Consider the following 14864-nt stretch of genomic DNA (forward strand, 5'->3'; position numbering starts at 1 on the left):
GCCCATTTTCCCTGATCGTGGAAGCCGATGGGGGTCCCGGCGCGCGTGGGGAGCCCCAGGCCTGCCCAGAGCAGCGCGCCGGTCTCCGACGCCTGTCCATCTTACCTGAAAGCAAGGTCCCCTCAGGGGACCCTGCAAAGTTCTAGGCAGGCTCCCGACACCGGACACACTCATGTACCAAGAGCTGGTGCCTCTGGCCTCGTGATGAAGGACGCAGACGGGCGGGCAGGCGGCGCCCATTATGCCAAGGCGACCCCCTGTCCGGCGCCGTCACCACCTACAACCTTTCCCACCACAATGCAGCTGCCGCGCAGCTCCTCGGTGTCTGCGAGACGCCGTCCCCATGGTGACGGGTGCTTGGGGACCAAACCAACGCGCTAGAGGGGAGGGTGAGCGTAGTCCCTCTCCTTAACCTATAAGACAGAGCGTGTAAATAACTCCGTACGACGTTTGGTTTGACTACTGAACATATATCTGTAGTCTGAAAGAGTTTCTAGTACTTTTTAAGCCCGTGTTAGCGACCCTCACAGAGCCGGGCATACCCCTGTTTTTTTGATTGTGGTGGAGTCCGAGAGGAGGCTGCGCAGGCGCGTGGCGGACGGCGCGGGTCGGCCTCGGTCTCCTGCAGTTATCCGCCCCCGAGCGCGACCCTGGCGGGAGGGTTGGGGGCGCGCTTGGACCCCAGCCTCTGGGGAGCGTCAGGTAGGTCTGCGAATCCGGCACTGCCGAGCAGGCAGAGGCCTGAGCTCACCCGAGGAGGGTGGATGGAGGCCGGGTCACCCCGACTCTGTCTCGGTGGTGAATGGGGTGGGAAGGGGGCCGCGAAGGGGCCTGAAGTGGGAACGGGCCTGTGTGTGAACGTTACCTGGAGGTCCAGCAGTCCCGGGTGTCCCGCGTCCTTGCAAGACGTGCGCTGGGCTGGCTGAGTGTCTGTGGGGGTCGCGCCGTGGGATCAGACGCCCCCCTCACCTTCGTGTTGGTGTTAGTGGAGGATCACCTGCTGGGTGACCCATGGCAAGCTCTGAGCAGGGGTTAGCGTGACGGGGACACTTATTGAGCAATGTGGGGCCCGAATGCGACCGCTTAGGAACACTGGAGCCTTATGATAACAACCTGTGGATCCGTTAGGAAGAGAGAAGCTCAGCTGCGGGAAAAGCAGATGCTGAGCCCCGCAGAAAAGTAACATACCCTGGGCCTCAGAAGCAGTTTGTTCCTCTGGGACACACCGACAGTCGGAGTTATCTGCAGATTCTTGTTCCATCCCACTTCCCAGGCGAGAGGCCAGACCTGACTTTCTGCTACTGTGGTTAATCCATCAGGGTTGCGAAAAAGCAGATCCCCACTGGGCAGGTTGCCAAGCCACACCCCACAAAGAAGAGCAGCTTTCAGCAGGTGTCCAAGGGGCAGTGTGTCGTGGTGGTCAGATGATGGGTACTTTGGCAAGATCAGCCTGGCTCATTTTTGTTTATTTTTCTTTTTCTAAGAGAGGTTAGATTTACAGAGAGAAGGAGAGACAGGAAGATCTTCCGTATCCCGCGTGGATGAGCCCTCCAGTGCTTTCCCAGGCCGGGAGCAGGGAGCTGGATGACAAGTGAAACAGCGGGAGCTTGAACCAGCACCCATGTGAGATGCCAGAGCCACAGGCAGAGGCTTAATGTGCTACACCACGGTGCTGGCCTCCAGAAATATTTTCTTTCAAGAATTTTATATTGGTACCTTATAGAGTCACCACTCTTGACCATTTTTAGACCTAGAAAATGCCAGCTTCAGGCAGGTCATTCATCCTAGTGTGCCTGCCAGTTTTAACCACTGTGAGCAGTGGGTTGCAGGGTGCTGTCGGCAAATACAGGGGCCGATGGCAGCTGGGCCTCCCGGATGGGACCGGGAACTTTCTGCTGTAGGGCCCAAGGGGCCTGGAAATGACAACGGGCAGGGACAGCTTTGTTGCTCCATGTGGGATCTGTAACTGCTTGGGCTGGACCAGAACCCCTTCCCTGGCTCCCATGTGGCAGGGACCCAGCTACCCGAGGCACCAGCACCTCCTGCTTCCCAAGATGTGTATTGGCAGAAAGCTGGATCAAAAGTGCAGTAGCCGGGGCCAGCACCGTGGAGTAGCTGGCTAAGCCTCCAACTATAGCGGGTGCTGGTTCAAGTCCCAGTAGTTCCATTTCCAATCCAGCTCCCTGCTGGTGACCTGGGAAGGCAGCAAAGGATAGCCCAGACTTGGGAGACCCCTGGCTCCTGGCTCCAACATGGTCCAGCTCCAGCTGTTGCAGCCATTTGGGGAGTGAGCCAGTGGATGGAAGATGCCTCTCTCTCTCTCTCTTGCTCTGCCTTTCAAAATAAGATAGATATTAAAAAACAAAACAAAACAAGATGAGTAGCCAGGACTGGAGGCGGGCACTGTTATGCTGGATTTGGAATCATCCCAAAGGCATCTTAACCGCCGTACCAGCGCGCTCGACGTCTCAGGCTTTGTGACCCTCACCTGGCACATAGGGCACAGAAGAGGAGCTTGTCCAAGGGCGGCTGGGATATGAAATGTGAGACACGGGCCGAGGTCTTAGTGTGCCTGGAACCTGGGGAGCACCTAGTGCGTGGGGGATTTTACCGGGATTTGGTTGCACCTGTTTTGTTTTTTGTGCCCTGACTGGCCTGCCCCAGGACCAGGGCGCCTCGGCCTCTCCCTGCGCAGCCTGAGGATGCCGCTCTTCGGGAACACCTTCAGTCCCAAGAAGACACCACCTCGCAAATCTGCTTCTCTCTCCAACCTGCATTCTGTGAGTGTGGCCCCCACACATGACCCCTGGGATGGGGCGGGGTCCCCGCGGCCATCGTGCAAGGGGGGGCACATTCCGGTGCATAGCAGTGCCACTGCAATAACTGTTTTTGGCATCCCAGGTGCCACCCGCCAGAGGCCTGGAGCAGATGCTCCCACAGCGGCCACCTCTGACCCTGCTCAGGCCGTCAGTCTGACCCTGGGGCGTGTCACGGGTGTTCACAGGCAGCTGTAAACAGCAACCGGATGTGGGTGCCAAGAGAGTTGTAGGTTTTAGGTTCCCCCATCACTATGGGTGCCAGCACCCCAGAGCCAGAGAGGACACACGAGGCCCCTCACAGCCTTGCCTCGGTGTCCTTTCCAGCCCAGGCTCTCCACACAGCCAGCCGGGCCACACCGCCTCTGGGCGCGCCCCTCTCTCTGTCTTCCCTGTTCATGAACTTGAGAGCTACTGATACCTGGACATGGGCCAGGCCCTCTGCTTGGCACTGGCTGGAGAGGTGGATTAAGAAGGGGATGGAGTAGAAGTTTTAATGAAAGAAGAGCACAGGAACTAAGTAGATGGCTATGGAACAATGAAAAGTACTAAGAAGCAAACAAAATGGAGGCCTGAGGTTGGCAGTGGCCAGCTTGGGCACGGAGCTGTCATTCCAGGAGGGCTTCTCGGGGAAGCCTGACCGGGAAGGGCCACAGGCACGTGTGTCCAGAGCCCCCTGCCCTCCTCATGCCGAGGAGAGGCCTGCCCTGGGCTGGGCGTGCTGTGGATCCAGTGAAGAACCAGCGCTGCCACACTCGCCTCTCCCGTGGCACATAGTACATGACAACTGATAACATTTAGGAAGGATTCTTCACTCTTAAGAATTCACAGCATGACTGCTGTTTTCATCGCTGCACGGAGCAGCGCGCCCCTCCCCCTTCTTCAAGTGATGCCTTGTTTTGCATCATTTGATTTTCTGACCTTTTGAAAAACACATTAGGGCCTGGCGCAGTAGCTTAGCAGCGAAAGTCCTCACTTTGCACACACCGGAATCTCATATGGGCACCAGTTTGTATCTCAGTGGCCCCACTTCCCATCCAGCTCTCTGCTTGTGGCCTGGGAAAGCAGTCGAGGACGGCCCAAAGCCTTGGGACCCTGCGTCTGCGTGGGAGACCTGGAGGAGGCTCCTGGCTCCTGGCTTCAGATTGGTGCAGCACCGGTCGCTGTGGCCACTTTGGAGTGAATCAACGGACGGAAGATCTTCCTCTCTGCCTCTCCTCCTCTTTGTATATTTGGGCTTTCCAATAAAAATAAACAAATCTTTTAAAATAAATTAGAAAGAGAAGAAAAGAGTGTTAAAGGTGCCGAGCCAAAGTAAAAGCACAAGTTGTTGGGGAGGAGGAGCAGGAGCCAGGACTGCTGTGCTGCTGCCACCCCTGAGCCAGCACACCTGTCACCCGCAGCTGGATCGGTCGACCCGGGAGGTGGAGCTGGGCCTCGACTATGGAACCCCCACCATGAACCTGGCAGGACAGAGCCTCAAGTTCGAGAACGGCCAGTGGATCACAGGTAGGTTGCCCATCCTGGCTCTTGGTGAAGCGGGATTCTAGAAGGAACCTTTCCCGCTAACCACTGCTTCTGTCCTTCTGGGAAGCAGAGGTTGGTGGTGCAGTGGACCGCAGGGAGGCACAGCGCCTCCGCCGGCGCAACCAACAGCTGGAGGAAGAGAACAATCTCCTGCGGCTGAAAGTGGACATCCTGCTGGACATGGTGAGGAGGCCCGGGCCAGCGGGCAGAGGCTGGGCGGGGTAAGCAGCGGGCGGAGGCTGGGCAGGGTGAGCAGCGGGCGGAGGCTGGGCGGGGTGAGCAGCGGGCGGAGGCTGGGCAGGGTGAGCAGCGGGCGGAGGCTGGGCAGGATGAGCAGCGGGCGGAGGCTGGGCGGGGTGAGCAGCGGGCGGAGGCTGGGCGGGGTGAGCAGTGCGAGGAGGAGCCGAGGAGCCGAGTGCTGATGGCCTGGAGCCGGCCCACACCCAGTAGGCGCTAATCAGTACCTGGCGCCACTTCTTGTGCCTGCTGCAAACCCAGCAGCCCACTGGGCCTGCAGCTGCGCAGGAAGGTGGCTGGGGAGGAAGGGGAGCTGGCACTGCTGGGGCTGAGAGCAGCTGTCTACCTGGCATGATGGCTCAGTGTCTAAATCCTCACCTTGCAAGTGCCAGGATCCCATAAAGGCACCGGTTCATGTCCTGGCTGCTCCACTTCCCTCCCAGCTCCCTACTCATGTCCTGGGAAAGCAGCAGAAGATGGCCCAAAGCCTTGGGACACTTCGCCTGCATGGAAGAGCCATAGAAGCTCCTGGCTCCTGGATTGGTTCAGTTCCAGCTGTTGTGGCCATTTGGGAAATGAACCAACAAACAGAAGGTCTTTCTCTGCCTCTAAAACTGCCTTTCAAAAAAAGAGAAATAAATCTTAAAAAAAAAAAAAAAACTTAAACAGCATGCTCCTGTTTGCTGCTTTATTCCCCAAATGCCCACAACACACAGCAGCTGGTACCAGGCCAGGGCCAAAGCCAAGAGCGACACACTCCATCCAGGCTCCCAAGCGGGTGGCAGGGACCTACTTCCTCGGTCATCCAGCAACCACAGGAAGCTGAAGGCAGGAGTAAGAGTCAGGAACTGAACCCACGTACCCCAACAGGGCACATGGAGACCTTAAATATATATATATATATATTTTTTTTTTAAGACTTATTTATTTGGGGCCTGGCACGGTAACCTAGCTGTTAAATTCCTCACCTTGAATGCGCCGGGATCCCATATGGGTGCCGGTTCTAATCCCAGCAGTCCCGCTTCCCATCTAGCTCCCTGCTTGTTGAGGACAGCCCAAAGCCTTGGGACCCTGCAGCCATGTGGGGAGACCCGGAGGAGGTACGGGCTCTTGGCTTCGAATCAGCATAGCACCGGCCATTTGGTCACTTGGGGAGTGAACCATCAGACGGAAGATCTTCCCCTCTGTCTCTCTTCTCTGTATACCTAACTTTACAATAAAAATAAAAATAAATCTTTAACAACAACAGCAAAAAGACTTATTTATTTGGAATGTGGGGTTATAGAAGGAGAAAGAAATAGCTCTTGTATACAACAATCCTTCTGGTTAGGTTTTTTAAAATAAAGAGGTTGTTACTGAGTTTGAAAGGCAGAGTAAGAGAGACAGAGCTCATCCATCCACTGGCTTCCTCTCCAAACGGCCTCGGTGGCTAAAGCCAAGAGCCTGGAGCCTCATCCTGGTCTCCCACATGGGTGCAGGGGCCCACACGCTTGGGCCATCCTCCACTGCCTTCTCGGGGGCATCAGCAGGCAGCTGGGTCGGAGGTGAAGCAGCCACGTGGGATGCTGGCATTGCAGGTGGCAGCTTCACTCGCTGTGCCACGATGCTGGCAGAAGGCTTTGTCAGGGCCAGACCCACAGGCTGACGTGTGTGCCCCTATCTTGAGCAGCTCTGTCTCCTAAAGGTCATTGAAAACATGAGGAAAGTGGCATGTCCCCAAATCTGCACCGTGCGCTGCAGCTCAGGAGCCACCTTGCTGCCCATGTCCCACCCCACCTGTCCCCTGAGGCCTGCCATCCTCCCCATGGTGTGTACCACCCCTTCCTGGATGAAAGAGATGTGGGCAGACTGCATTTGACTTCTTTTCATCTTTATTTGAGAGACAGGGAGATGGAGTGAAAGCCGTCTGCCATCTGTCAGTTTACTTTGCAAATGCCTGCAGTAGCCAAGGCTGGGGCAGGCTGGGCCAGGAGCCTGGTTTCCCTCCGTGCCAGCACCTAGGGCACATATGATCCGGAAGCTGGGCAGGCAGTGGACCTGGGATTTGAACCCAGGCATTCCGATCAGCGAGGCGGGCATCCCAAGCAGCAGCCACGTGCCCGCCCACAGCCTGAATAGGCTCGGGCTGCTGTGCTCCCGGGCACCAGCCCGTGACGCTCTGCCCACTCACCAAGTGTTTCCGCATCATGGAGGCCAGAGGCCTGAGAAACCCCAGGGGACGTGACCAGTGGCTCGCAGGCCCTTCCTGGCCTCACAGGGCTGGCCTTGGGACCCTCGTAACCGCCCACCGCCTTCCTTCCAGCTCTCAGAGACCACTGCTGAGTCCCACCTCATGGAGAAGGAGCTTGATGAACTGAAGAGTGCGGGCCGGAGGAGGAAGTGAAGGCCCACGGACGTTCAAGGGAGAGCCCGGAGCCCCCCACTGGCCGAGGGGAGGCACTGGCTGAGCAGGTGTTTGGGTTTAGTTTTTATTTTTAGCCAAACTAGTGGACTGGGCCCTGGGACAGGGTATCACACAGGTGGGCCGCTAAGCCCTGCGCCCTGGGCTGGTCAGGGGGACAGGTTCTGGGGAGCAGCCAAGGCCAGGGTGAGGGGTGCTACCGCAGGTCAGGTGGACCTGCACCGCCGAGGGATGCTGTCCCAGAAGCTGACCTCCTGGAGGTGTGCAAGGCTGCTGGCAGGATCAGCCGGAGCTCTCGTCTGCGCCCTCAGCTGGCATCGGCTGTGCCAGTTCTGAAGAGCTGCTCTGTGGGCTCTCTGCTGCCCACACTGCTCTCACCCTGCCTTGAAGACCACATTCCCCCAGGCCCACAGCCTGCTCTGGCTGCAACCTGCCAGCTCGCCCTGCAGACACTATTTTTGTGCTACTTTCCTGTTCACATGACTTCTTTTATATTAAATAGTGACAGATCATGTCTCTGTGGCCAGAGTGACTGAGAGAGGATGCAGGAGCCGCTCGGGGAGCGGATGGAGTCAGACTCTGCTGAGGCTGGAGGATGGTGCCGTCTGCAGGGGCTAGGAGAGCCACGTGCGGGACACAGGGGAGACTGCCTGGTTAGAGCACTCCCCTCACTCCAGTCCCCTGCCCTCCTGCACTCTGAGCCAGGTCCGGTGAGCTGCATTCCTTTGCAAGGCGGAAGCTAGTCTCTGGAGTTGAGCAGTGAAGGTCGGGGCACAGGCCCGTGGCTTAGGGCCTGGAACAACTCCTGTGTTACAAGGGGACCCCTCAGAGTCTGTTGGAAATAGAACTGAAAGATCAGGGTTGTTGAGGTTTTTTTGTTTTTTGTTGCTTTTTTTTTCTATAGAATTTTGTAAAATCTATGATCTTTTGTTTTTAGTACTTATTTAGGGGCAGTGCTGTGGCATAGCGTATTAAGCTACCACCTATAATGATGGCATCCCATACAGGCACCAGTTCCAGTCCTAGCTGCTCCACTTCTGATCCAGCTCCCTGCTAATGGCTGGGACAGCCAAGGATGGCCCAAGTCCTTGGGTGCCTGCACTCATGTGGCAGACTGGAAGAAGCTCCTGGCTCCTGCCTTTGGCCTGGCCCAGCTCTGGCCTTTGCAGCCACTTGGACAGTGAAGCAGCACATGGAAGGCACTCTGCTTCCTTCTCCGCCACCTCCATCTTCCCTTCTTTCTCTGTAATTCTGCCTTTCAAATAAATAAAACCTTAAAAAAAAAAAGTTATTTTGAAGAACAGAGTTACAGAGAGAGAGAGGAGAGACAGGGAGAGAGATCTTTCATCCACTGGTTTATTCCCCAGATGGCCCCGACAGCTGAGCCAGGCTGGAGGCAGGAACTTCTGGATCTCCCACATGGGCAGCAGGTGTCCAAGCACTTGGGTCAGCCTCTGCTGCTTTCCCAGGCACGTCGACAGGGAGCTGGGTTAGCAGAACAGCCCAGACTCTAACCGGTGCCCATAATGACTACTGGCATTGCAGGTGGTGGCTTAACGCACTATTCCACAGCACTGGGCGCACAATAGATTTAAAAAAAATTATTAGGCAGGGAGAAAGAGAAAGCTCCTCCCCTCTCCTGGTTCACTCCCCACACACCCACAACATTCTGGGCTGGACCAGGGCTGCAGCCAGGAGCCAGCAAGTTGTCGTTTGCTGCTTCTGAGTGTGTGCACTGGCAGGAAGCTGGACTTGGGAGCACAGCCGGGACTCGAACCCAGGTATTCCCGCGTGGGACACAGGCATCATGAGCCACGCTATACCCTATGCCAGACACTCCAGTTTTCTCAGAACTCACATTTTCCATGAACTCTGACGACCAGCTCTAGTCCCAGGCTCAGTTCTTGGCACCTGGGCTGTCAGATCCCCTCCGCTCGGCCCCATGCAGCAGGGGCTCCCAGCATGCCCGGGGGCAGGCGACAGAGCTCACCACGGCAGAGACCAGCAAACAGGCAGCAGAGCTCACTGGGGAAGGGGCCCCGGGACTGCCTGGCGAGGGCTGCTGCGTGTGGCCCCTCCAGTGAGTGGGGACGGAAGGCGCCGATGGACAACAGGGCCAGGTGACAAGACAGTCTCTGGTCGCCTAACACAGGAGCCGAGGGTTGACCTGTACCCTTCCAGGCCAGCACCTGTTTCCAGTTAAAGTCAGCTCCGTGTTTAGGTGAGGGAACTGACTCGGTGAGGTGAGTGGTGCCAGTGCTGGGAACTCAGGAACATCCCTGTAAAATTGATGTGGTTGGCCCCTGCCCTTGCTGCCACTGCCGTCCCCAACTTAGGGGTCTGCAGGATGGGCTTGGGGCAGGGGAGCAAGCCGTCATCACATGTGGGCAGGGGGCTACACTCCTCTGGCCGCTGTGGGGGTCGGCAGGAAAGAGGTGACGAGTCGGCGTGCAGGATGTCCTGAAGGGGGGTGCCTCCTCAGTCCCCCCACTTCCTTTGGGATACTGAGGTCCTGTGAAATGCAGCATCCTGGAAGCCTTCTCATAGCTGCAGTACACAGGCAGAGGGCAGCACCGGCTCTCGTGGCTGCTGCCTCCTGCATCACGGCCATCCTGTGCCCAGCATGGCCTGCGAGGTCAGAGGTGCCCTGAGGAGCGCTCCTTCCCGAGACTGAGCCCTGCCAGGCTGACGGGCATGCTCTGTGGGAGACACTTGGGGTTTTTCTAGGCCTCTCAAGCTCACTTCCCAACTCTGAAAGGGGGGCAGTTCTAGGACACAACCCCCAACAAACACCTGCAGGGCTGTTACCTTGGCAGGGGGCGCCACCACGCACTGGCCAGCATGCTTCCTGTCCCCTTGTCCACTGCCCTGAGCCACATCCCCGCAGCGCCGTCTCCTGTGTGCTCTGTTCCCTGTCCTGCATCAGCTCCTTTCTCAGTGTCGATGTTTGTATCACATGAGCTCCAGGATTCCCCTTGCCCCTTGGTAGTCGTGCTCCTTTTGGAAGAGCTGCCCAGCCTTGCACATCCGTTCTGTTTTAAATCATGCGCTGCTCTTCTGAACCTGGAACCGGTAGTTTTCCTGAGACTGCCTTCCACCTCTAGTCTTGCAGCCAGAGCTTTTCCATCCCCCCCTCCCTCAGCGCTGCTCTAGCATTTGAGAAATGTAACATTTGGTACTGGCATTGTGGTGTAACCAGCATCCCCCATGAGCACCAGCTGGACTCCAGTCCAGTTCCCTGCCTGAGAAAGCAGCAGAAGATGGCCCAAGCCGAGAGCACCTGCCACCCCTGTGAGAGACTGGGATGGAGTTCTGGGCTCCTCATTTCTCCCTGGTCCAGCCAGGTGACTGCAGCCATTTGGGGAGTGCACCAGCTGATGGGAGATCTTTCCCTTTTCTCTAACTCTGCCTTTCAATAAAATGAATCATTAAAAACTAACAATTGTGGCCCAGCGTGGTAGCCTAGCGGCTAAAGTCCTCACCTTAAATGTGCTGGGATCCCATATGGGCGTTGATTCTAATCCTGGCAGCCCCGCTTCCCATCCAGCTCCCTGCTTGTGGCCTGGGAAAGCAGTTGAGGACGGCCCAAAGCCTTGGGACCCTGCACCCATGTGGGAGACCTGGAAGAAGTTCCTGGCTCCTGGCTTCAAATCAGCTCAACTCCTCCATTGCCGCCACTTGGGGAGTGAATCAGCAGATGGAAAATCTTTTTCTCTGGATCTTCTCTGTATGTCTGGTTTCCCAATAAAAATAAATAAATCTTAAAAAAGAGAGTAAACCCTAAAAACAAGTTTTGTAACATCCCCCCCAAAAATACAATAGCACATAATTCGCCAGTACACTTGAGGTACTGTGGGCAAATGAGCAAACCCACATCGCTGCCAGCAGGCCCGGGGCCTCCGCACGTCCTCCTCAGCGGGCATCGCTGTCCTGACACCTTGCCACGTGGGTCGGCCTCACATGGTTTTGAGCCTTGGGCACCCGGTTCCCTTTTTGATGTAAAAGGGTACATGAGCTTTGTCCAGTCGGAGGACAGAGCCTGGAGTGGGGTGTGGGATGAACCTGTGGATATAAGCTTCTCTGTTCTGTCTTTCAAATAAATCATAAAAAAAAAAATTAAATCTATGCACATGGAAGTCAGTCAGAAAATTCACACAAAATGCATATTATGAACAATGGAGTTCGACATTTTTGACGCCATCAGACCTTTTATCTTCCCACAAACTTTGGGAGCCCCTTTGTAGTAAAGGAAACCCATCATTCCCCCCCACACCCGGCCGGCATGAAGTGATGAGGGACATACGTGCTTCTTTGTATAATGTGCTGCATGGGTCACTGGCCTGGTGGCCTGATACGGTCCTTTACCCACTGACCCTGGCATCAGACCCCAGGGCTGCACCCTGGGGTGCCCAGCACCCCCTGCAGCAGAGCACAGGACAGGTTCATATCACCCCCACACCCCACTCCCGCACTGACTGCCACAGACAGGGTTAGGGCAGCGTCAAGTCAGCAGCCGGGAACGCCACCCGGGTCTCCCACGTGGGTGCAGCGGCCCAAGGACCTGGAGCACCTGCTCCCTCCTGCCCAGGCGCGTCAACACGGAGCTGAGTGTGCAGCGGGGCGGCCGGGAGGCTGGGACACTTCATCGGGGCTTGTCAGAGTGCGGCCCCAGGGAGGGCCGGCCCAGACCCGGTCTCACAGCCTCCTCACCCCCGCCGCGGCTCCGGCCCCTAGGAGCTGAGGACACGCCCACCAGAGGGCGCCGCTCTCCGGGCCTCCGTACGTCTCGCCTTTCGGAAGAGCCGCTCTGGCCGCCACCGGGCTGCGCTCGCCTTGCCTCTTCCGCTTCCGGTGCCCCCTTTACAGCAATGGCCGCTGCCGCTGCTGCTGCTGCTGCCGGCGCCGGGGAACCCGCGTCCCCGGACGAGTTGCTCCCGAAAGGCGACGCGGAGAAGACGGAAGAGGAGCTAGAAGAGGACGACGATGACGAGGTACTGGGATCCCCGGCGGGCTGCGGGGGGAGGGCCGAGCCGGGCCCCACGGGGCGCCCACAGCCGCGTGTCCTCCGCCCCAGCTGGACGAGACCCTGTCGGAGAGGCTGTGGGGTCTGACCGAGATGTTCCCGGAGAGGGTCCGCTCCGCGGCCGGGGCCACCTTCGATCTCTCCCTCTTCGTGGCCCAGAAAATGTACAGGTAAGGAGGAGGAGCGAGGAGCACGGCGCGGGAGGCGTTGGGAGCCGTGACCTTGGGTCTGCCCGGCGGGGCGGCTGCAGGGTCAGACCTCGGAGAGCGGATCTGCCGGCCCCGACACCCCCCTGTCCCCGCGCGCCTCCCCCAGGTTCTCCAGGGCAGCCCTGTGGATCGGGACCACGTCCTTCATGATCCTGGTGCTGCCCGTGGTCTTTGAGACGGAGAAGTTGCAAATGGAGCAGCAGCAGCAGCTGCAGCAGCGGCAGGTGAGCCCAGCCCTGCAGGGCGGCGTGGAGTGGGACGCGGGGGGCACTCGCCCCATCCGCTCCCCGGGCTTCTGACGCTCTGCTTTTCCTCCCAGATCCTTCTAGGGCCCAACACGGGGCTGTCAGGAGGAATGCCCGGGGCCTTACCCTCACTTCCTGGGAAGATCTAGATGTTACCACCCCGTTGGAGTTTGGTGGGCGAAGTCTGAAATGCAAATGTTTGGACTGCTGGGTTTTTTTCTTGTAAACTCTAGCCCCTCTAACCCTGGTGAGGGTTCCCCACCGTGGGGTCCCCTAGAGACCCCCGACTTGCAGCTGCGCCCCGCCACGGACCACACCTGTTCTGTCTTCACTCTGGTAGTGGAATGCGGCCTCGCATACGGTTACCCCGATGCCACTGTTCCCACCGGGCTGCCATCCTGCGCCCTCATGGGGTGGGAGAGCAGGCCAGTGGGCTGGAGGGACACTTCGCCCACTGGTGACGGTTCTGAACACCGGCCAGCTGCAAAGTGGCCCCGAGAGCCCCGCCTGTGCGTGTGGGGGACGAGCGGCCGTGTCTCTTCCGCACATTGGCTGTTAGATCTGTGCGTGTAAAAACAGTCAGTGCTCTGTTTTTGTATTTAAATATTAAAAACGATTCCAACCCACTGTCCTTCACCTTTAAATCGCTGAAAGTTCTGGAATATCCAGGGTACCGGCTGCCCTTCGTGTGTAAGCTCACCTAAGCTAGGACCATAGATTGACTTCTTGGGTTTTTAAGGTTTACTTTTAGACCCAGCACGGTGGCCCAGCAGCTAATGTCCTCTCCTTAAACACGCTGGATCCCATAGGTTTTGGTTCTAATCCCGGCTGCTCCACTTCCCATCCAGCTCCCTGCTTGTGGCCTGGGAAAGCAGTTGAGGACAGCCCAAAGCCTTGGGACCCTGCACCCATGTGGGAGACCTGGAGGAAGTTCCTGGCTCCTGGCTTCAGATTGGCACAGCACCGGCCATTGCGGCCACTTAGGGAGTGAACCATTGGACAGAAGATCTCCCTGTCTCTCCTCCTCTCTATATATCTAACTTTGCAATAAAAAATAAATAAATCTTTAAAAAAAAGATTTACTTTTATTGGAAAGGCAGATTTACCAGAGAAGGAAAGACGGGAAGATGGCCACAGTGACTCAAGCTGAGCTGATCCAAAGCCAGGAGCTTCTTCCAGTTCTCCCACGGCTTTGGGCTGTCCTCCACTGTTTTCCCAGGCCACAGGCAGGGAGGTGGATGAGAAGTGGAGCAACCAGGACACGACCCAGCACCCATATGAGATCCTGGCTCATGCAAGATAAGGATTTAGCCACTAGGCTATTGTGCCAGGCCCTGATCAACCACTTAAGTTACTTAAGTTCATTTTGGACCAAGCACAATTCTTAAAATTAATTTGAAAGGTAATTAGATTGGGAGAGGACTTGTAGCTGCTGGTTCGCATGCTGAATGGCTGGGCTGGCCAGTACTGGGTGAGCTGAACCCAGGCTCCACAAACTCCATCTAGGTCTTCCAGGGTGGGCGGCAGGGCCGATGGCTGAGTCACCTTCCACCACCCCCAGGCGTGTTCACCGGGAGCTGAATCAGAAGCAGAGCAGCCTGCATACCATCCCCCCATGTGGTATGTTGGAGCCCCAGGCACCGACCCCAGCCTCAGTCATGGTCAATTCCAGCCGTGAGTCAAGGTTCACCAACCTAAAGCGCCAGGTCTTGAGTCCACGGTGACAATACAGGCTCAGTGTTTGTGGGGGAACAGCTCATTTCCAGTGGCAGAGACGAGGGGGCTGCCTGCAAATACAGCTGCTTTGTGACCTCGTTTTTTGGGACACAGAGCAAGCCCCAGGTGCTGTTTCAGTCGCAGATGACAACAGCCTGCCCAGGGTCTCCATCACTAGGCCAAGCACCCACCCACTTCTTCTACAACGTGCTTATTGACCCTTGTGGTCACTCCTAAGCCTCTGCAGGGTTACTAAGCTCAACACTACACCACCTGGAGTGGGTAAGTGCTGGACCTGGGTCACATCCAGGCCATCCTGTCACGGACCATGGCAGGGCTGAGGCTGTGCGAGTTCTGGCAAGGGGAGCACTTGACCCTTAGCCCTGTGGTGTGTGTGCCTGTGTAGTGGGTGGGTTCTTCCACCTGGCAGGCTGCACTATTGTAAGTTACAGTAAATGAACGGCGAGCACTCACAGGGACCCTCAGCATGGTAGCAGTGTGTCTCAAAGGTGACATGAGAGGTGGTAATGAATTTTCTTTTTGAGTGGCATCAAGCTGGTTTTTTTCTCTTTACATGATTATAGAATTCAAGCAAAGTTTATGTAGTTTTCCATGTTTAATATTTGGTTAAACAAAATACATCTTCTGTAAACAAACCCAGCACAAGGCCAACAACAACAAAAAAAATTA

General features: G+C 56.8%; 2 protein-coding genes across 2 annotated transcripts; both read left to right on the forward strand.

Moving 5' to 3' along the window:
• The first annotated feature begins 619 nt into the window (after positions 1-619).
• Positions 620-7487, forward strand: CBY1 (chibby family member 1, beta catenin antagonist). Its single transcript, XM_040991234.1, has 5 exons — positions 620-702; positions 2665-2780; positions 4220-4325; positions 4414-4526; positions 6883-7487. The coding sequence occupies exons 2-5, from the start codon at positions 2703-2705 to the stop codon at positions 6961-6963; spliced, it is 378 nt and encodes a 125-aa protein (XP_040847168.1). The 5' UTR covers positions 620-702; positions 2665-2702; the 3' UTR covers positions 6964-7487.
• A 4340-nt stretch (positions 7488-11827) lies between these two features.
• TOMM22 (translocase of outer mitochondrial membrane 22) lies at positions 11828-13084 on the forward strand. Its single transcript, XM_040991247.1, has 4 exons — positions 11828-11972; positions 12056-12174; positions 12320-12437; positions 12533-13084. The coding sequence occupies exons 1-4, from the start codon at positions 11850-11852 to the stop codon at positions 12605-12607; spliced, it is 435 nt and encodes a 144-aa protein (XP_040847181.1). The 5' UTR covers positions 11828-11849; the 3' UTR covers positions 12608-13084.
• Positions 13085-14864: the final 1780 nt, after the last annotated feature.

Source organism: Ochotona curzoniae, unplaced genomic scaffold (assembly GCF_017591425.1).
Source record: "Ochotona curzoniae isolate NIBS_2020 unplaced genomic scaffold, NIBS_Ocur_1.0 contig_1014, whole genome shotgun sequence".
NCBI classification, from domain to species: Eukaryota; Metazoa; Chordata; class Mammalia; order Lagomorpha; family Ochotonidae; genus Ochotona; species Ochotona curzoniae.

Coding starts and splice junctions, on each gene's coding strand:
- TOMM22 (XM_040991247.1), top strand. CDS start 11,850: ATGGCCGCTGCCGCTGCTGCTGCTGCTGCCGGCGCCGGGGAACCCGCG. Junction 11,973..12,055: donor AAGAGGACGACGATGACGAG/GTACTGGGATCC, acceptor CCTCCGCCCCAG/CTGGACGAGACCCTGTCGGA. Junction 12,175..12,319: donor GTGGCCCAGAAAATGTACAG/GTAAGGAGGAGG, acceptor CGCCTCCCCCAG/GTTCTCCAGGGCAGCCCTGT.
- CBY1 (XM_040991234.1), top strand. CDS start 2,703: ATGCCGCTCTTCGGGAACACCTTCAGTCCCAAGAAGACACCACCTCGC. Junction 2,781..4,219: donor CTCTCTCCAACCTGCATTCT/GTGAGTGTGGCC, acceptor TGTCACCCGCAG/CTGGATCGGTCGACCCGGGA. Junction 4,527..6,882: donor TGGACATCCTGCTGGACATG/GTGAGGAGGCCC, acceptor CCTTCCTTCCAG/CTCTCAGAGACCACTGCTGA.